Source organism: Euwallacea similis, chromosome 10, assembly GCF_039881205.1.
Source record: "Euwallacea similis isolate ESF13 chromosome 10, ESF131.1, whole genome shotgun sequence".
Taxonomy (NCBI): Eukaryota; Metazoa; Arthropoda; class Insecta; order Coleoptera; family Curculionidae; genus Euwallacea; species Euwallacea similis.
The window spans coordinates 3,034,174-3,057,294 of record NC_089618.1 but is presented as its reverse complement, the minus strand read 5'-3'; the positions used below and the strand labels follow the sequence as shown (position 1 = coordinate 3,057,294).

At 36.7% G+C, this 23,121-nt stretch overlaps 1 protein-coding gene across 5 annotated transcripts in view; it reads left to right on the top strand.

Annotated features, from left to right (window-relative positions):
* Positions 1 to 23,121, top strand: part of LOC136411390 (protein bric-a-brac 1-like) — a 122,930-nt gene extending 99,809 nt beyond the window's left edge. For 3 of the 5 annotated variants that reach the window (XM_066393935.1, XM_066393934.1, XM_066393936.1), the window contains exons 4-8: positions 8,792 to 8,849; positions 18,394 to 18,660; positions 18,721 to 18,872; positions 19,347 to 19,773; positions 19,874 to 23,121. In XM_066393935.1, coding sequence (XP_066250032.1) covers positions 8,792 to 8,849; positions 18,394 to 18,660; positions 18,721 to 18,872; positions 19,347 to 19,773; positions 19,874 to 20,070 — 1,101 coding nt within the window. In that variant the 3' untranslated portion in view covers positions 20,071 to 23,121. The remainder of the gene's footprint in view (positions 1 to 8,791; positions 8,850 to 18,393; positions 18,661 to 18,720; positions 18,873 to 19,346; positions 19,774 to 19,873) is intronic. The other 2 variants (XM_066393938.1, XM_066393937.1) reach the window with 2 other exon arrangements.

Below are 23,121 nucleotides of genomic sequence, written 5' to 3'. Positions count from 1 at the left end.
TTATATAAATTTGAGTGTATCCCGACGAGGAAAGAAAGACAATCGCATCGGACAGGACACGAAGGGCAATAAAGTATTTTTAACAAGCTGACATGTCTCCATTGTGGGCAACGGTTTTCTCTGGGCCATTTTTCTTCGATCCGCTCGCTCCGATCGATGGGCAATTCGAAAAATGTCTGCAAATGCCATTTAGACCATGCATAAATGGATGAACTCCTTTTTATTTTTGTAATGGAAAATGAAAATTCATAATTGAATGACGACATTTTTCATAAAAATCCTTGGACACTTTTCCATAAAGTACCAAAAATTTAATTAAGTATATAAAAAAAAATGTCCTCAAAATGGCCTCCTTGACCTCCGGATTTAACTTTCGTCGATGTTCTGAAAATCGTTATCAAGGACTATGATTTTTTATTAAAAAGAAAAAAAAATTAAGTCTTTTTAGAATTGCTTTTCCGAATGGCCCCCTAGACATTCAGATTTAACACTCCCGGGTCCTCCTAAAATTACCGCTCTTTTATTCGACTTTAACGGCGTGCAGACCAAAAAGCTGTCTGGATCTAAGGTCGGATCCACACGTCAGATAAATGGTCGCCGGCGGCGTAATCGGCGAGCGAGAGCGCATTAGCGCCGGGCTCAAAACTAATTGTTACAAGGTGTTTATACGAGGTTTTAATAGCGATGGACTCACGCGAGGGAGCGTTCGTGTTGCCGCCGAGACGATTTGTTACGTTTTTTATGCGTTTTGACGGCGGCCCATTTATAAAAACGCGTGCTTTCACGTCCAGATTGCATCAAGCAGCAGCAGAGAAAATGTCCCCAATATTATCCCGAAACAAAAGGTTCGGTATTATTGTGAGTGGCACCGAGGCACGTGGTTAACTTTTAATGAAATTATTGTCGGAATTAAAGCACACGAGGTCTTTCTCCCCTGGATAATGCAGTAAATGCATCATGAGCGGGAAGTTGGTAATTGTAATTTGAATAATATAAGGACAATTCTAATGAGAACGTCTCGTTTTATTTTCTGTAAAATCCGTTAATTAAACTTTGCCGTTTAAAATTCGGGTTTAAATACATGGGCGAGGTGATTTTGTCACTTCTGGTGGTGGTAGCAACGTATATGCGTATCGGTCATATCAGACTTTGAAGACTTTAGACGGTCGCGTGGGAGAGGTACTTTTCCGTTTTTCACAAAGATCTGCGTGTCCCTACTAAACGTCCACTCGTACGGAAGAAAACTTCACCCCTGGAACGTGGCGCACGAACCCCCCTTACGTGCTGCACCGATTGTACTCCCCAAACGGCCGCGGCAACGTGTGTACCCAATTACTAATTCAGACGTTGTTACTGAACAATTTTATAATTCATAAGAACAAATACAATTAAATATTAACATCCATTAAAGTTGGAGGAGGCCCGGGCCTCTCGGGGGGGGGGGGGGGGTGACGTCACTGCGACACGTAAAAAGTGACGGGGGTCGGTGGCGAAAGGGGTGCGCGCTTCTTTGAAGCCGCTACGGAGCGGCCGCTGAATTTTTAACCCCGGTGAATTGTTAAAGAAAAAGGGTTTTTCCACTTTTTTTTCGTGAATGTTTCATCCGCGAACTCGGCCCTTATTGTCCTCTTTAATATTAAAAAGTGCCAATTGCTGATGAGGTCCGGTCAAGGGTCGATAGAGAAAGGGAGATGGCGGGGGTTAATTTTTCATAAGGTTTCTTTGTGCTTAAATGGCAGCAAAAGCGATGGCCATGCAACAGCATTGTCCAGGCACTATTACATAAATTAACAATAATTAGTACAAATTATTATGCAAATTACCATTTGTAATTATATGTCCATATAGAATACAATTAATCGTAAATTATTGGGCCCACCGTTCTCTATATTATTTTAATTGCGTCAATTTTAATGCATTAACTTTTGCGGTGATAAATATGTATATACGGTAATTATTAATTATTGGACTGTTTCGGTACTCGCATATGTACATTCGAACGCTATTGGTCATTATCGCATTCCCTTGGCCGTGCAAAAAGACCACGTCATACTCCACGGTCCTTCTTAATAACAGCGCCGGCAATTCATTTCTATAACAAAGTAATTATAGGCATTGTACGGCGGTAATAATACGGGGGAACCGACACACACAAGTGACACATGCATTATAATGACATAAATATTATTCAAATACAAATAATTCGCCTTCGGAACAATGCGGAGCTCTATTATTATGACTTGGGTTAATGGCGAAACCCTGGCTGGGACGTGTCATTGAGTGCCGTTGAACTGTCCCCTTTTTTTAAAAAAATTCTATGCGTATTGGAAGAGGCAAAATACACTGAAATTCGCGCAAAGATAGACCGGTTAACACAACAAAAGAAAGTAACGGTAATAAACAATTGTTAATTTACGCTTATCAAGATGCCTGAAAACGTTAATATCCGGTGAAAATTCTGATCATTCCGGAGGATTTATAATATATGCAGGCAACGTATTGTTTCTCCTTGGTCTTTGTGTTGTTCTAGTACAAAGATAAAAAAGTCCGCATAAAATTAGTCTACTAAATGGCTTAAACGTTTTAGGCGCTTTTTAGACGGCCGCCGCCACCGCTCTCCGTACGAAATGCAAATACGCTTTATATTGTAATATGTCCGCTCTACCATGAACCGAATACTATACGTATATGTACGTGTAATTACGTAAAACCGCGGAAACAAATCTGGTTTCTTCGAATGAGCTCTCCGCTTAGGCCTTTCGATCTCACAACATGGTGGGAATCAAATTTGTTTGTTTTTATCGGGATTATCCACATCTGCAGCTTCGATAACACCACTACAATTTCACAGGTAAGGGGGAGAGACCCTTGAGCGGTAAGTAGACACTTGCCAGTTTCCCTTCGCCCCTTGTGCCCTTGCAGTGTCGTCGACACTTTTTTTTTTTTTGGTTGATTTCTTATATACTTCATCTAAATATTGGAGAAATTAGTCATCACGGTAGGCCACACAAGAAATGAGTCAGAGATAAACATGCACTGCGATTACAGTAGTTAAAAACGTTGCTGAACGATCAAAATCAAGACCACGTTAACTATACAGGGTGGTCCACTTTTTTGTTCCAGGACTTTTAACAATCGATAGAAAAACTTATTTTAAGAAGAAAATTTCATATCAACGTAGGTCCATAAACGCTCCATTTTAAAGATAACGGACGCAGGAAATTTTTTGAAAAATTCGATTATTTGTTATCATACTCCAACTTTTGGAGATATTTATACCAAAATTGGTGTACAGCTATCACATTGTGTGCTGCCATATTCAGTAATAATATCACGGCCTACGAACAACCAGTGCCGGAGTTGTGGGGTTTTACTAGCATAAAATTCAATAAATTGCTAATACGGTCCTGTCTAAAATCATATTTGATGATTTTATTACTGAATATGGCAGCATACAATGTGATGCTGTACGCCAAATTTGGCATAAATATCTCCAGAAGTTAGAATGTTAAAAAAAAAATTAGATTATTTTTTATAAGTTTTCAACGCCTGATATGTTTAAAACGCCTATGTTGATATAAATGGGCTTATGTTGATATGAAATTTTCTTCTTAAAATAAGTTTTTCTATCGACTGTTAAAGCCCTGCTACAAAAAAGTGAACCACCCTGTATATATAATGGTAGAATATACTCAAAATGCTAAAATGTCTTATTAATCGTAAATTTCAACGTGCTCTAAAGGAAGTTACGCCTTTATCGTGGCAAAATGTAATAAAACATGTGTTAACAGAAGATAAACGAATGTGGAGCATGGATAATTTTATTGATACGATAATAGAGCTCCTCATTATCTAAACTAGCAATGATAGTAGCAGCAATGATATTTCTGAATTTGTATATACATATACAGGGTTATTCACGTCATGCTACACGGAATATTACGGCTAGAACATTGAATATTTTTATTTTTTTTGCGCTATATAGAAATCAAATAGAGGTAGATCCTAAAATAATTTTCCTTTTATACGAGGGGTTGTAAATAAATGAAAAATATCAAAGTTATATTTTTTTAAAGAGGAACACTCAATATATTAATATCGTTTTAGATTCCTTGAGAAAAATAAATGTAAGTTTGATTAAGGTTTATCTACCCTAAACTTTAAGGATTTTAAAATAATTGAGAGTTTGTAAAAATGTAGCGCAAATTTAAAAACTCTGCTTTAAAATAAGATTAAACTAGAGTAAGCCGAAATTTACACTGAACCTCAGACATGAGACATAGTTCATGCTATAGTCATGAAAATTTATATATCTTATACAGTGGGTCTAAAAAATAAATTGAAAAAATATTTACTTTGAAGAGTATTAATTTGCTTAGTTTAAATGGATTACCCTATATTTTATTACTTGAAGTAACAGATAGAGATATTACCAAACGAAAACTATTATACTTTCCTATACCTAAATAAGCAAGTTTTCTTTGAAAATTAAGATTAAAAAAGTAGAAAATCCTATTACTTTTTGTATCAGTTGCCATGGTTACATCTAAAATGCCAATATAAAAAGTCATGTCTATGAGCTCTGGTTTTGAATAATTTTTTATTTATGAGATTTTCAATACTATTTGCGTAACTTACAAGACAAAGGATGGTATTTATGTTTTCGAGGTATTCTTAATACACTCAACTGACTTTTGTCAGTATTTTAGTAAATCTGAGTTTGGCTAACATGAGGATTTTCGATAACAGCGCCTAGTACATCAAATTCATTTTTTTATTCTTACCTTTAATTTTGTCAAGGACTTTAAAACAGTACTAATATATTGTATGTTCTATTAAAAAAAAAAAAACATAACTTTGATATTTTTCATTTATTTACAACCCCCCGTATAAAAGGAAAATAACTTTAGAATGTACCTCTATTTGAATTCTATTCAATACAAAAACAATCGAAATATTAAATACTCTAGCCGCGATATTCCATGTAGCACAACGTGAATAACTCTCCAATTCTCCAAATTCTCCAAAGAATTATCCATGCTCCACATTCGTTCATCTTCTGTTAACCCATGTTTTATTATATTTTGCCATGATAAAAGTGTGACTTCCTTTGAAGCACATTGAAATTTGCGATTAATAAGATATTTTAATATTTTCAGTATATTGGACCAGTGGTTTATCAGGCGTCTAAACATTTTTTTGCTGCTTTTTTTGAGTGGCTTATGGCTAAGACCAATTTCTTCAATATTTAGATGAACTATAGTAAGAAAGTTGGCTTTTTAGTGAACAGATTCAACAGGCTGAGCAACTCTGCAAGAATAGCGCAGATCGGTATGAGAGTGTAGAGTATAGGTGCTCTACAGCTTGTGTTATCATTAATTCTACAGGTTTCTCGTGTTTCAAAAAGTCCTCTGCTCTCTTTTGACTCTATTTTTCTCAAGGTCCTCCAGTTGCAACTACTCTGCTCATTCTCACTATCAAATCACCCTATTGTCCTTCAATTAGACTTTAAGAAACGTGCTTAATTACTAAATGTATCTGTACATAAATCGATTTAGAATAAGCTGAAACCTTAATTAAAAACGTGATTTATTTATTTTCTTGCACCATCGAGATTAGGCTGTTAACGCAATCGAGTTTGCTAAAGTTTATGCCATAAAAACATAGAAAGTCTCAGTTGAGCTACTATATAATAAATGCCGCTACTCGAAAATTGTGGAGGCGCAATTTGATCAGTAGAAAGTATCATGAGCCCAGATTCCGCACAAGGATGAAACTGTATAGAGATGATTTTTGCGGTGAGTAATTCTTAAAAAATGTATTTTTCGTCGAAAAATTTTCGAGGTAAGATCCGAAATTTTGGAATTTGGTACCAGGGAAGAAAAGTGCGGGAAGATGTTTGCGTTGAAATGGTGATGGCGCCAGAATAATCAACGTTGTCAAACATCTGTTATGTCGAAGTCCCTGTAGAAACAAAACTGACAATTAGCACATTGAGAAGTATCCAAGTGTAAAGAAAGTGGGAATACATAGCACTCTATTTTACATGTCAAAATCAATCTTGTTCCGTCGTCTGTCAAACAGGATTGAAATTGAGTGACAGCAACAAATGTTTGTATTAGTGCAAGTGGAATATTTAGAGTCAAGTAAAAGGTTGAAGTGACTTTGAGTTATTTATTGCCGTTTGCAAGCAATGTTTAAGTATACTTACAGTTAAGACACGCTTAAATGAAAGAAAAATATTTTCGATTTAAGGGCTACTCGACTTTAAGTACGCTTAAATAATGTTTGGAGCAAATCTCCAAGATAATTTAAAAGTTTAAGTTGTAAAATTAATTATTGCTATGCCACATTCGTTGGTGGCAAGAAAGTCGAAAAGTGGTCGAAAACATCCATCGACCGATCCGCGAAGCAGAGCCCTTTCCAATTTCGGTAATATGTGTACGTTCCCCGAAAGCATTCCGCTTAATGGCGGTAATTTTAAATTTAATATTCGAAATGGTTTTCTATTTTTGCGCGGCCCACACTACGTGTAAGGCGCTCTCGCACGAGAACACGGAAAAGTTTTTATAGGGAAATAAACGAAAAATTGCGAATTAATGTCTGCACGGAGAGATAGGGGCGTAGACTCTCACTCGCGAATGTAGTAATGCACCTCGCATTTACATAATCGAATACAACATTAGCAAACGGCAGGTCGGGTTCGATAAATTTTATCAGTTTCGCCTCGCATATACCACCCCGTACGAGCCACCCCTGAGAGGAGAGTCGATTTTCTTTTATGAGTAATGGAATGACGTCAACGAAAAATACTGTCCGCCACTGTTTATAGTGCTCAGTCTGTCGGATATCATTGGCGCATCTCGATATTTTAGGACCCAACAACTTCCATAAATTTTCGAAATTTAGTAAGATCGATTTTTACGTAAAAAAATCGATTGTATTAATTTATTATTTCTAAATAAGGATTTGTCAGCTATAATATCTGTGATAATCAATGGCGTACCGTGTCTATCCTATCTATGAATTTTACGTGTTAATCGTCGATTTTTCCTTTTAACCCCATTTGGGAGGATTTTTTATATCACATTAAAAGATTTTATTATTCATAAATACCAGTGGCGTACTTACATGAAATAAGCTACAGCATATTTCGTTTTCATTTTTTTTTTTTTTAAAGAGAGACCCCCCCAATTCTTTAATATTGCTCGAAATTACCACATCAGCTGAAACAAAATTGAATTTTTTTTTCAACTTTTTGTTTATTTCTTCATATGGTATTTTTCCTTTTTGGCACATTTATTCTATGACAATACCCACGATTAATTATGTTAAAAAAGAATCTCTTTAATTACTTTTTTCAGGGTTAAAATTCCCGATGCTAAGGGATGTTTATGACTTGTCACACAAAAGACAAGAACAAACATGCGACGGGTTCTCGCCCGTTCGAGTGGAAAGAAAATATTTACACAGTGTCCCGGTATTTATTTAAAAATCGTATTTATTAGAAATAAAAGTTTATTTCTGGTTGTTTACGTAGGGGGCGGAAGGATCGAACCGGGGCCCAGCTTTGTACTAAAACTATTTCCTTTTTATATGTTTGTGTAAGTTTATACCTATAAAATAAACAATGAATTAAAACCTCCAGTTTAACGGCGTGTTTTATTTCTCTCTGTAAATTATAAAGTTTTTATTATTTCGTGTTGTTTCGTATTGCCTCCGGAAGCCGTATCGAAGCGAAAGTGCAATAATTGTATACATTATTACCCCAAGCTTTATTTTTAGATTCACTCTGTTTTCTGCACCTTTCTTCTGTACTAATGCGGCGACACCACCGCCTGACAAAGTCGACGAAATTTATGGTCGGGCAAGATTTCAAATATGCAGAAACAACCGGAAGACAGCGAGATATATGCACCATTAAATATTATTATTATTCTCACTTTACTCACAATCTTATACATCTTCCAGGCTTTAATAAATGTGTTTACGCTGTCTCGCTTAAAATAAACGGCACGCCACTGACGCGTATTAGGCCTTAAAAAACTGCCGAGGCATTTACTTACACGTTTCTGGTTTCAAAGGGCCTCCTCCACCTCCTCCATCTTGTGTGTGTGCGTTGAAAACTCTAATTTTTTAGGCCTTCATCAGGCTAATATTTCCCCATTGTTTCCCCCCAGCGATGGGGGGGATAAACGGGAAAAATGGAACGTGTGTATGTGTGCGCTCTGTCATAAAGACGAAGATTTATTAGAATTTCTATGTGACGGAAGTCGGAGAGCTTTTAAGCTTTAATTGGCAAATTAGAAATTTCTTCTTAGATTTACAAAAAAGTCTAATTGTAATGACACAAAACAAAATGCAAAAGTACGACCTGCAGGCAATAAAGTGTTTCTTTTACTGCTTGTTGAAACTGTTTTCTAAAATGTTAAACACGCAAGAAACTCATTTACCTAAAATAAAAAAAAAATTAAATAACAAAAAGATAAACAGAAGTACTACTACAGCTAACAAAAGCATTAGCGCGTGAGTTTTATTTGTAGAGTATGAGAATATTATTTAAATATTTTTTTACTACCTACAATTTTTAAACTTCTAATAAACACTCCGTACAGGGTTGGATTTCAAAAAACAATTATGATTGGGTTCCTCGTACGCCTCTTACGACACAGGTAGCACTGCTTTTAAAAATAAAGCCATTGGCGTGCAGGGTAAACTTTACAATATTTCTTGTAATTACTGAAAATCAGAAACGTCTCCAAAAATCTTATATGTTTCTTTTTATTTTCAGGCCAAGCTGTTGGAATCCTCGCACGCTTGGCTCGGAGCCTCCACCTCCTCCATTGCCGGTAAGTGTCACTAAATTAGAGCCACTCTGTATGGCTGAGATAATACTTTATAAATGACGCCATATTTACTTTGATTTCATCCGGATTTATCGTCGCTTATGACTCGTTCTGATTAATTTTATATACATATACAGTGACACAAAGTTATAAAGCGCAGATAAAATATATTGGTTTTAGTACTTTTGTACCAAAAACTCCTTTAACTTTAAATTTATAACAATTTGAAATTCATTAATCCTTCAAAAAACTTTGAATTTATGAATTTTGAAACTTCTAGACATCTGAATATTCAAATTTTTCCTCCATGTAACTATAGCAAATTTCAAGCTCTGGAGGGTCTCGATTCAAAACAAGAGTCTCCAGCTCCGAGATGCAATAGTTTTAAATTTAAACTCACCTGACGTTTCTTTAAATATCTAGACATCAGAGTATTTATACGCTTCTACCTTGCAAAATAAAGCAGATTTTGGCTTCTTAACGTTTTGAGGGAGATGAAAAACTTTCTGTCTTCGAAATATATAAATTTTAATTTGAAGTGCCGTGGCGTAGCTTTAAATTTCTAGACATTGGGGAATTTACTTTGTCTGAAGTCTTAATTAGAAGCAAATTTTTTGAAAAGAGTATCTGGACGCTAGAGTGTTTATGTGCTTCACCTTACCCTCAAAAGATTTTTAGGATTTTAATCCCCATTACAAGAGTCTCCGTTCACAGGATATAAATTTTAAATTCGACTCTTGTTTTTTTAAGTGTCTAGACATAAGAACATTTAAGGTCTTCTACTATCCAAAACACCTCGAGTTTCATTAGATACCTAGACATTTAAGCTTTTCGGTAAGCAGATTTCAGGGTTCATCAGTTCAATATTTTGAGCCCGAAAAGCATTCGTTCCCCACATAATTTTATTAAATCAGTAGTTTCATGGTATGTTTTCCAATATTTACACATCGAAGTATGCAAACTCTGTTCTGCTCAAATTATTTATTTCTGGGCAGGTTTTTTCCATATACTTGCACTTCAACACTTCTTCAGAATAGCCTCAGTGAAGAGGGAACGTCAACTTTTTTAGAAAAATAATAGCATAACCCTCGTATCTCCCTCTCGTCGACTCCCACGAGCTCTCATACCCATACATCTCTCTCCAGCTAAAGCGAAATATATTACGTCAAGTTAAAGTACTTTTTTGCCTCGTAGTCCATAACTTGTTGTGTTCCACATAAGAAATTTATATTCCTATTTGCCAAAAGACATGGTGTTTACGGCGCATGAATAATATAGGGGCTTTGCGTTGACTAAAACTTCTTTTTGATGAAAGATATACGGGTGGCGTTGCACGCGTAATAACTTTCTCCAAGTTTCCCCCCTTATATGGGGTGGGGGCAGACCTCTGGCGCGGCCGGACTTGGCCCCAATTGATTTGTCCCAATTTGCGCAATGCAACCTCATAAACGGATCGGTAAATAAGTCGGCGCTTTGACGCAAGTTTAGCAATAATTATTATAAACGTTTATACGAGATATAGAATAAACATAATATAAATAACCGTTTATTTAGGATACATAAAATAATTTAAGGAGAAGGGAAATTACGACTTGTACGTGTCAGCAATAAAACCTGTGTAAATAATATAAAATATATTACTATTATGATTATATAGTTATTATTTATGGGTTTGTTGAAATAATAATATAATAATAACACCTTGTTCGTCAGAGCTGATGTTGCGCAACCGGTATAAATATCAGAAAAACTGGGTAGTTTTAGATCGGGTTCGCCTGCGGGCTTTGATGTTAATAAATGAGCAAAAGTACTTGTCGGAAGGGCCCAATAATGGATCGATTAAAGATTAAACCACGTTTCGAGAGCGACCGGCCATCATATCTCAATATTTCAACCAATCCCCCTGCGCTCTCCCCTCGCGGCACATAAATTATGCATTTAATTAAATTTATTTACAACAGTTACTAATATATTAATGAAACAGTTGCTATTAATGTGAAATTGTTTCATTTCATCCGAGTACGCCTCTTTATGTATAATTTATGCCAAGTTATCGATTCGGGGGCTACAGACCCGGGGGGGGAGGAGAGTCCCGGAAATGCCTGGCTTTCTGCGAGTTTAATCAAATTGGTACTCCACTATTCCCGAATTTAATTTATCATATTTCGGGCATAAGAACTCCCCTCTCACTCGCTCTCTCCCTTTCTCCACGTCTCCCCTTCCGACGGCATTTCTATTAAAATAAATTTTATCCAAAAACGAGTAAATTGCCTTTGAGGGCCGCCGAGCGCGCCAGATCTAACGCGCAGGGATTAGCAATTCCTAAGCTGAAATCAACCTTGAGAAACTGTTTACGACGTCTCTTAATGTTAATATACATAAATAATAAATAAAATACAAATATGGGTCGGTCGTGGTTTGCTCTGAGATTTGGCAATATTTACGGCTAAATCTCGACGAAGCGTTTAAACTATACAGAGTGATTGAGCAAAATTGTTTGGAAAAGGTAGAGAGTTATTACTGTCCGTCAGCGAGAGGAAGAAAGTGAGATGTTATTTCTTTTAAAAAAATGCATTTGTCAAGAATTTGGAGAGTTTAAACACCTGGTTAATATGTATATTTGTATATTTAAAATAACGCCAAGAGGTTCGAAATTGGAAAATGTAAATGCCTCTGTAAAATGTTCAAAACATGGACTGCTACACGTGTGCAAATTAATCGATGTCTAGAGATTTAACATAATGTTGAGAGACTAAAAAAAATACCTTGGGAATTTCAGTCATATTTACGCAGAGATTAATGCAAAAAATATAAGTTACAACTGTTACAGGGATTTAAATTATACGATTTCGAGAGATTTAAAATAACATCAGAAAATTTTAAACTACAAAAAAATTCCGCTTTAAATTGCCATGTTTATAGATATTAATTACCAATTTTAAAACCAAAACATTACCTATTTATTACAAGATCTATGAATTACAAGGGTAATTGTATCCACGTACAGACATTACCAACCTCAAACTTTTTTTGTTATTGCAATTGCAAGAAACCGCAAGCATAAAATTGTGTTCATTGCGGAAATGCTTAGAAAATATGTAAAATGCGATGTCTGGAAATTTAAAAATCATCAATAATCTTCAAATTGAAAATTATGAATCTCGCAACAGAGACTTTAGACCTCAAATTTCGACTTATGGAGCTGCCTAATATAAAAGCCGATCTAAATCTTGGCATAGAAGGAGATTTTTCTCAACATCAAGTTTTGGCCATATCGTCGAATAAATTCAATGAAAACAGATTTCAGAACTTCAAATACTCCGATGTCTAGAAATATCAAATTTAGATTAAGATAACTCATAGTTAAAAAAAATTGTAAATCGTAGAAATGGCGAAAATTCTTGATACCCTAATTTCCACAACATGGATATTATAACATTGCTTGAAGCCCTTAATGTCGAAAAATTTAAAAATTACTCAAGGTAGGTATTTCACATTTAAGAAATGCAAATTTAAAAAATAGGGAAAGTTATGGACAATAAAGTTCGGTATTTTGGACTCTGATATGTTGCATAAAAATGTTGAGGTCTAGAAATTTAAAAACTGGTCAAAATCTGAAATTTTAAGAAATCAGAAATAGGGACAATTCTTCACATAAAATTTTGATAATTTAGACATTGATGTGTGGCGAAATTATAGCAAAAAAAATCAAGGGTATTTATCGATCATAAATTCTGACTTTAAGGAGCATTTTGACCACAAAACTGCAAGAAATCGCCATCGAAACGATCCGTTCATTGGAGGCTAGGACGACCTGAAAGCTCCGATGTTTATAAATTTGTAAATGGGTCAAATGATTTCTGTTAAAAAAAACTATAAATCGAGAACACAGAGACCTTAAATTTGGCCCATAGGAACATTTGAGAGTTTAAAATGTCCGATGACTGTAGATCTAAAGAATTTGAAATATGTAAATATTTAGACTAATAATTCGTTTAATAGACTCTAACTAGCATCAAGGTTTAATTTGACCAAAATTTATTGAAAATGAAGTAAAGTGATGTTTTTCTGAAGTCTGTTGTTGAGGAGGGATATAAAACCACTCTCTACACTCGAAAATTGCTATTGGTTGTTTCCTCTATTTTCAGCGTCAAAACGGCCAAAGCGAAGCTGCAAACCCGTAAATATCCAGGATTTATTTTCCTGTTATTTCGAAATTTTTCCTGTACAATTTATGGGTATATTTTGATCATTTACGTTTGGTCTTAAGACTTCCCTCTCCATTTTACTTAATATTAATGACGCAATTTTTTACCGTCAAAGTCCTAGTGATATACTTAATGACGTGCATTTCGACGCGTCCCTAATATTTAATTTTCCTTAGTCCATATGGGGAAATATTACACTACCCCAGTGGCGTTACCTACTTGACATCCTTCCTTCACCTTTCGCCTTCTTCTGGGGGCTGCGCCACTGGCAAATATCCCATTACGAACAGTCAGAGAGGAATAATTACGCCCAGACCAACTGCGGCGCATATCGAGATTCGTAATTATTATAAATATAATGTTGGTTAGCTTTTATTTGTACCACCTCGGAGCTAAATTGAAATTCTTGTGGCGACTCGATAATAACGCAATCCCCTTCATAGAGTATCCCCAACTATTGAAACTGAAAACACCTACCTGGACTCAAGATCAGCTTAAAGAGGCCATAGAGGCGGTGGTGCAGCAGAGGATGCGCTTCACTCAGGCCTCTGCAAGATACGGAATCCCTAAAGGCACTCTCTATGACAACATCCTGGGCAAATCCAAGAGGATGGCCGTCCTCGAAGAGGCCGGCCTCAGCCTCGCCGAAGAGGCCGCAGTACTGGACTTTTGCTGCGATGTTTCCATATCGCCCTACAACAGAAGAACTAAAAAGTCCCTTAGGGAGGTTTTAAACTTTGTAGAGAAGCTCCGGAGGATACGAGACCCGGAATTTATGTTCACAGGGTTGGCGGGGTTTAGGTGGTGGTGGGCGTTTTGTAAGAAGCACAGCATTGTCTCGTTGTATTACGACACTAGCGCCAGTAAAACTAATGGCATGAATGTCATGCATTTTTGAGTGTCATAAGAACGGTTTGTAATAATAAGTTTCTAATGCATACATGCATAACGTTCCCACATGGCACGATGATGAGTGTATTTTATGTGTTGTGTAATTTGGATGTCTGGTAATTCGGTTTCATGCTGGTTGTAAATGGACGATCGTATCTAATTTCAACTAATTTTATCAGATGCATACATTTATACAGGGTCTACGCAATAAGGAGATCGTAGATTTGATATTATTGTAATCGAGAGCAATATTTTTCTAAGGTTTTACACGATAGTTAAATTTGTAGTTTTAGGTCTTGTTAGAGTTATTTGTTAAAGATGATAGAAAAGGATTTTTAAAGCCACTAATAGAAGAGTTCATTTAATTTTGTCCACTGTGTTAGAGACAGTATACAATGTAATTGTCATTAATTTCGTTTGCTGTGTACAAAAACCTCGTAATTCTATGTTAAAACACTTTGGGTTCTTCTCGGGAAATTTGCAATTTTTTCCTGTTACAACTGTAGATTTTACAGTGCTTCTCAACAAAATTTTTCAATATCTCATCATTGGTTAAAGTAAACGCCTTCCCCACAGCAAAATTTGGACATTGGTTCTGACGTCCAAGTAAAAATTGGCTGAACAGTACCCCTGAAACGTCCCTTTGGATAAAAACTAAACCAAGATTTTTCAGGTTCAAGTTTTAGGAATACAGGTGGCAAACGGGGTAATTTTAGATCGGAAACAAGAATGGCTCCGGTACGGAGCCCTGTGGAACACCCTTGTGGACGACAGCCAAACCCAACTGCAACCCGTCACGAGTGACTCCTTGACAATGTCCCCAATCAAATAAAACTGCTATCTTTAAAATCATAAGTAGATAGTTCAGGTATTCAATAAGGTTTTTTGATTGATCCAATCAAATGCCTTCGAAAAGTCACAGAAGACTGCCACCGCAAACGATCATTAAGTGTCATACAGGATGATTTGCAATGACACAAAACGGACGCCTGTAGTCCCTCAATATGAGTCGATTTCTCATATGGATTTTTCCCATTCCTACGGTTGCTAAGAGATTGGGCTCAGAAAATGTTTTAAAAAATTCTAAAAAACTCTGTATTTTAGCAGCGCTTTAACCCAGAGCAACCAAATTATAAAATATCTTTTTCTTTTACCACGTTTTTAGTTGATAGAAACGTGAAGTTATAGGTACAGATGAAGGAGGAGTGGTTTACCCTTAAAATTTTATTTTACAAGATTTTATAAATTAATCACGTCCTGAGCACAAGTTACTGCTGCCAAGAACTCCGCTTCCGTAGCTAACAAAGCTACACAACTCTTATTTCTTTGATTATCACATTATGAATTTGGCAGAAAAAACATTCAGTTGATGTTCCAGGGGTACTCTGTAATTGAGTTTAGCCTCTATAGGCACAAGAATCTCTCAACCACGCGACTAGGGATAGTAATGCAAATACTATACCTGTTAGAAAAAAATCTTTATTACTATTGGTTATAAGTCTGTCCGATGCACTGAATTCTGTTGCTTACACTCGACTATTTGATGTAGCAAGAAGGACACGACAAATGGCGCTAATAGGATATCTTCCTACAGACTCAACACTAGCTATTGACTTTGCAGATTTTTGCCTACGTTTCTCTGTGTTCTTTAGGTTACTAAAATTAATAAAGTTCAACGTAAGGGTTTTGAGATTTATAGAGATCTAACGTCAAATAATTCTCGCTTCAAAGCATGCGTATTCTTTATTACAAATATCAATAAAGTAAGAAGCCCATTAACTTAAGTTATTCTTTCTTTTTTTTTTGTTCTATAAAGCAACCGTTGTTTTAAGCACTTCGTTTTGAACTACAAGACAACGTATTAACAAAACTCTACCTAGAAAGTCGTACTTTATCAAAAGTATAGATACACGTTTCAGGTACAGCTAGTTAGAAGCATAAGAACAACGATACGACTCTGTTGACACACACAGTTCTTCAAACATACCCGAATGACTCTCGAAATTTCTTTAACCTTATGGAGCCCTACCTTAAAAAGGACATGACCAAAAACCCGATATCTCTAAAACAACGATTGGTCCTTACCCTATACTAACGAATGAGCATAATTTTTCTTCAAGGGAAGATTTATTTGCTTTTTATATAAGTTTCTCAGCCAAATTATTCCATGCTAGAAATTCCATTCTAGAAATTGCATGGAACAATTATATAGGAAAGACCACAGAGTGTTTTATCATAAAAGGAATATGTCAAGTATTATAGAATGTACTGGTTCTTACAATACTATCACAATCTTTTATTTATTTTTGATTGACTCGCGCGGTTGCGTGCTTGTTGTACCCACAGGGGCTTAACTCAATCAAGAGAGTATCCTTGGAATATCACTTAAATTTATTTATGTTCTAGCGCGGACAGCAAAGCGAATGACAAAGCTAAGAATTATTTTGAGGGAAAGACTTTCCTCATGATGAGTATTACACTTAGATTCTAAACATTAGGTTAATAATTTTATGAACAACGTTGAAATTTTCCAAAACTCAAAAGGGATCCACGCATGCCGGGTTCGGCGAATCCCGACTAACGCTATTTGGCGAACTATTTGCCAAACGTTATATAAAATAATGTGATTGGCAAATTAACGAGCTCAATACATGTATGCGCTTATTTGGCCAAAAGAGCTAAAAAGAGGCTAATTTAAGAATGTTGCTGAAACGTGAGTGGAAACCCGTATGAGAGATTTCAGAGAATATTATTAAATTAAAAATTATTGAGAAGATTCGTTTTTAATCATATTTTTCAATGACAGGTCAAATGACATTTGACAAAATGGCAGTAAATTAGTAAGTAAAATTTAAACTAGCCATTTATTCATGGTTGTAAAAGTGGTCCTTAGTGCTCCCCGTTAATTTAATTTAAGTAACAAAAATTGTTATTTAAATCCAACGTTTGAAATTGGCCATTTTAATGAGAAGCCGTAGTTGGATTGCACTGGAAATATCATTATCCTTATCGATTTCATGCGGTGGTTCCATCGGCCGAAGGGGGCTCGTCCGCGACAGTATTGTTAAATCTCGCAAATTTCACCACTATTGAGAGCGGAGTTCCCCCAAGGCCGTCCAGGTCCGACCGGGGAACTCCCGCAACGGTTGTAAAAATGATACTTCATTTTTATTCCTTTTGTTAAAAAGGAATTAAAAAAAGTCACTTAGCTTACTTCTCATTAAAATCGTCGATTGGAAAAGTATCAATGGAAAGAATGCCATTTTTTTTAAGTCTTATACCCTGATTAAGGGATTTCTCCAACTTTGAAATCGCCCTGTGTACGTACTGACCGATTTGAATTGGCATATTTTAAAGACTCCAAGCGGGACGGGCGAATTAATACCACGAACAACGAATATTTGCTTAAAGCGATTCATGCACACTAGTTGGCATTTGGCAAACATTCGCTATTCGAGATTCGCAAAATCCCGCATGTGTGGATCCGGTTTAATGTTGTTTATCGTTCCAATTTATGACTCGTGTATCCATTCCGTCTGACATATTAAATACTATATATTCGTTATGTTTGCGCGGAATTTCTAATAAATGTTAAGACTTGTATTACCCCACGTTAAATGGCAATAATTTTGCAAATAATTATTGTTAGAAATCAATTTTTTACGTTAAGTGTTACTGCATTAATTACGGCGCTGATAAAGCCTAACTAAATAGGCCTTTGTACCGCTGATATTAGGTTTACGATAATCGCCCTCCCATTGTATTTCCAGCAGTTATTTTTTTACGAAAAGTTATTCCAATAAAGAACTATTAAGTTTAATAAGAGTTTTATTTAATTTAGTTCAATTAGGGTGAGTCACCCGTTAATAAACGAGGAAACGGACTGATTGCTAATAAGGCCCCGTACACACTGATAATAATGCCGTTTTGTTTGAGCAGTTTCAGGTTTTGTTACAAAACTCCTTCAGGTATTTTATATTTATTTATTTTATTTCTTTTTATGCGCATAAAACATTGCTGCCTCGCCCCGGTAATTACTATTTAACAATTAAACAAGTAGGTAATTAAAACAATTGCCGCGAGAATTTTTCGAAAGACTCTATTATTAAATCATAATTATTTATTGCTTCAATTGCCGCTTATTATCTGGCTGATAAGCATCTTGCTGGGAATCAACTCACACCCTGCATCAGCAGGGTTGTGCAATTGACCACTTATTTTTTATTTTGGTACTGGACAAACCCAAAATTCCCAAGTGTTCCGATTTTTCTTAATGCGTTTGTTTCAGTTTTGCCCACTTAAAAATGAATAAATGTTATAACGAATCTCTGTCAATTCTATGCATTACCGGCCTCAATTGAAATTGAACAAATGGGGTGCGGCAACATTGTTTTATTTATATTGTTCCTCTTTACTCAAAAACTAATAAAATCTGGTCTCCCTTCTAGCAGACAGCTACCAGTACCAGCTGCAATCCATGTGGCAGAAGTGCTGGAACACCAATCAAAGCCTCGTGCACAATTTGAGGTTCCGCGAACGAGGACCACTGAAGTCTTGGAGACCGGAGACTATGGCCGAAGCCATATTCTCGGTCCTCAAAGAAGGTTTGTCGCTGTCTCAGGCGGCCCGAAAGTACGACATTCCTTACCCCACTTTCGTGCTCTACGCCAACAGGGTACACAACATGCTAGGGCCTTCGGCCGACGGGGGATCTGGTAAGTTGGCACTTGAAGGTACAAGAGGCAAAGGGAAAATATGTATTGGGGAATTTTGAGTAGATTTGAGGCCCAAGGGCAGGGGACGACCTCAAAGGATTCTGCTGGGGGTGTGGCCCGACGAACATATACGGGGCGTTATTAGGGCAGTAGTGTTCAGAGACTCCCATCAGATCAAGGAGGAGCCCCATATTCCCTATCCACGGCTGCATGTAAGTTAACGGAAACTTTAGCACCCAAAATTTCTGTTAAGATTTCTTTGGGCTAGTAAAAAAATGTCATATAAAACGAGTTTAATTGCCCTTAAGGTTAGTTTAGGACTAGAAGCTAATAAAAATAGACAATCCCTAAGACCTTTTTGGTCATTCATAACTCTCAGTTCAAATGTCGAATAACCCATTTCAATACCAAATTGATATTCTCCTAAAGCTTCTAAGGAGCTTTGTGATCTGATTGTTGATTCTAGCGAATAGAGGGCTCCTAGAAACCAACAACCGACCCTTTGAAACATCTTAGGGAGTGTTGTAGGTAACCAAACAATCCTTAGAGTAGTTTGTAAAGTAACTGTTTTAAGACTGTTTCGGTTGTTTTCCAACCTCATCCTGTCTTCAAAGAGACTTGTGAGAGATTTTTCGATCAAAGGCGCCCATTTTTAATCAATTCAATGGTGCATTTCTCTTCTCCAGGACGGGGTGACTGTACAAAGTTACCCGACCAACCCCTGTAGCAACGGCTCAGATCCGAACGTATCTCCGGGGGCGGCAGCTGCCGCCGCCGTAGCTGCCGTCGCCCAAGGTCTGCGTCAGCAAATGTGTAGTATGGTGGCGGCCGCCCACAACCAAAGTTCCACCCACGACACCAACCCGGTCGCCAGCCTGGTGAATACGTTGGCGCTAGCTGGACATTGCGGAAACGTACCCCTGCCCAGCAACGGGGTACCGCCCATGAGCATGACCCACATAGCAAGCATGCGCAGCATGGGCAGTCCCGCCGGAAGCATACAAGACCTGCGCATCAGCCCCGCAGAATCGGCCGGCATGGAAAGTCCTATTTCCTCGCCTTTGGGACTAACCGTGTCCAGTTCGATGGAGCCGGCCATTAATATGAATATCGGTAAATATATGGTTACCCCAACTTAAAACGTGAACACTCAATTGGGAGTTTCTCCCAAGGAGGGTTCTGATATCAAATACTGATCATGTTTCTGATTCAGGCAACAATTTGGACGTGGGCATTGGCGTGTCCGGCATGACGTACAAGCCTGCGCGCTCCTTTACGTCGCCGCGCCCGGAAAATCTCTTCCAGGAGGACATTGACGACCTAGTGAAGCCCATCCATACCACACCCAGGCCCAAGGACACGATGCCCTCGATCAAAATGGAACCGATGACAGAGTGTCGCGGCGAATGAGAGGGGAGCGCTTTCTACGCGCCCATATTGTGATAAATCTTGGTTTTCGCGGTTAGTTAATGGCGGCAGCAGAATGATGTTCCTCCTTTGCTTTGACATAATAATGAACACTTCACGTTGTTTCGAGATGTCGGACACCAAATAAGTGATTTGGCCAGTTTTTCAAGACTGTTCTTGTTGTTTAGTAGACGCTGTATAATGGACAAAATTCAAAATTCCAGGCAGATTTGGGCACTTGTGAACAAACACATTCCCCCTTCCTATTAACAAGTTTTTACTAGTTTATCAAGACGAGCTTGCGGACCAAGTGGTGAGGGAAATCGGGTTTTGCTTGGTCCGCAGGAACGCGAAAAGATCTGATGCTTATAACCTTAGCAACTGAGTGGTTGGCAAGCCAAAGAACTCCTCCATCTTGGAATTATATACTGATTCATACCGGGTGGCTCTGGAAACAATCCAGAAGTGTCTAGAATCTCCAGGAACATTTCAGAAAGTTCCAAAAATTTTATTCACATTCTTCTATGATAATTAATTTGAGCCATCCGATATAACCATGCATTAACCAAGGCCAACAAACACTGTAACGTCAGTGCAATAAACAAACAAAAAATAACTTATTTATACAAAAAAAATATTGAATTTCTTTTTATATATTTTGTGTAAATTATTAGTTAATTATTTTATCATTTATTAGTCAACTCGGTAGGTTTCGAGGTCAGTTATGTCCAGTATTTATTTATATTTGCAGTGCGAGGGAGAGCGAAATAGCGCGTCTCTGCGTTTTTTCCCCGCCTTTGTTTAACTTATAGACCATTGTTTGTGGATTTAACTGTTTGTAAATTGACTTACAAACTAAACTACTATACCGGGTGATTTTGTAGGTGGATTTTCTCAATGTTGTTACCGAAATTTTCAAGGAAAAAAAAGAAATTTTGGGCCACAATTTGTTACAAAGCTGTAAAGCGCAGATGTCCTGGGATATCAATCAATCAAGTGACGATTGAAAATCAGTAACAAAATGTTTAGTGTTGATCAGCTCACTTCGTCGTGGCGTCATCAAACGATTTCAAGATAAATTTGAATTAGAAAATATTCTCTGGCTGACAATGAAGTGACGTATCGCAAAACAAAGTAAGAAATGTTATTTCACAGGTTTTTCTCCTAAATAACGCCAGTGTGACGAACCAAAAAGTAATATTATATCCTGCGTCGTAAAACACTCGTTATGCTAACGTCTTTCCTAAAAATATTTTGCCTCTGAAAATCTAGATCAAATCTGAAAATAACGGTTTTAAGCTTGCAGCTAATCTGGCCTCTCTTTTTAAAAAACAAAAAAATATATCGAGAAGCACCACTGTTCTCAAACACCCTGTTTAGTGACCAATAGCAGAAATTCTTATGGCTCCCGTGTATTAAGAGATAATCTTCCTAAACATGTTTGCAGAGATCACCGGTTACCCCACACACGATTCGTATTTGTACATAAGAAGAAATAATCAAAATTTTCAGTACGTTTAAAACTACAAAATAACATATTTTGCCTGCAAATTCTTTTGAGATTGTGCTGAAGCTTCCGGCTTCAGATCAGTCGCAAATTTTAATGTAATGCCAAATGTACTATAAAGTGTTAAAAATGTAGCTATTACTAGGTTAGAGTGTCGTGTATGTACAAAACGGTGTGTTAGAGTGCCTGCTACAGGCCTCAGTAGTGCTGCTATATAAAGACTTACCAGTTTATTATAGTAATTATCATCGGGCTTCAAAATCTTGTCGTTTCAGTTCCAGTTCCACCAATGTTGACAGCGACACGCAAATTCTTTCGTTTCACCCGCCTTCGAGGTTCTGAATCGATCAGGTCCTTTTAGGCTTCAAAAATCTCACCCCTAGACGAGAACGTGAAAACCTATTTGGCTGTAATCTACAAATTCTAACTAAAAGAAATTCCTGTTTAGGCCTCTTTGTAATTATTAACTGTATAGAGTTGTCGCTAAAACATATAGTAAGGGTAAACAAAATTCGAGAAGAAACATATTTTTGTGATTTCTTTAGGTATATAGAGTACTTACTACAAAGTTGTACAAAAAGAATTTATAAGGATCTTGTAAATGTAGAGGATATTATATGAACGTTTCAAGAAGAATGCCTTCCTGCCACTCTCAGGGTGCGCCGCGGTGTGTTTTTGGGTTTAACTCCGTGTGTGTGATCGTGATAAATTATAGTTTCTCGAAAAAAGTGGCCTTTGAAATTACGCGTCTTTGTGTACTAGTCTTGGAGTTATCGGTTGACCTTGCATAGGAGATTCGTTCCCTTTTTAAACTACTAGGCTAAATGTGTTCAAAAATACAAGTAGTAAGTGCCTTCGAAAAAATTTGACCACTTTACGTCATATTTTATACAAAAAACGGACATTCGGATAAATTAATTATATGCTTAATGAAGCAACTTTGGTTCCTCTTGCGTTGATCGGTGCAACCCTGGGTGGCAAGTTCTTTTCATATCTCCCCTGTATAAAATTATTATTAACAAATCTTCATTATAACTATATTAATTATAATCTATAGTAAAGATGAGGGATGCGGCATTTCTGTAATCGACCCGAAACAAGTCCGGTAAAGCTTTATTTTGCTGTATACTACTTCGTAAAATTAAAGAATCATAAACTACTATAGATTTGATGTTAGTTCAGAACTACTTACTTATAAACATATAGCGATTATCTTTGCATAAAGACTACGGATATAGATCTTATTAGTACGCAATATTACCCCCCAAGAACTTGTGCTACTCTAGAACAATTTTATTGAGGACTCGATATTATTTGGTAATTAAGCAAACGCCCCGATTTCTTTGAAGGAACCATGGGTTTTTTGCCTTCAAGAAAATCGGTCTGAATAAGTATAATATTTAAAATAATGTTGATACGTTGAGTTTATTATTAATTATTATTATTTATATTAATAGTTTCTGTTGTAGATTGACCTTTCAAATGTGCACATATTCATTTTTTTCTCTGTATGGTATATTGAGGAGTAATTAAAACGTAAAGCTAAA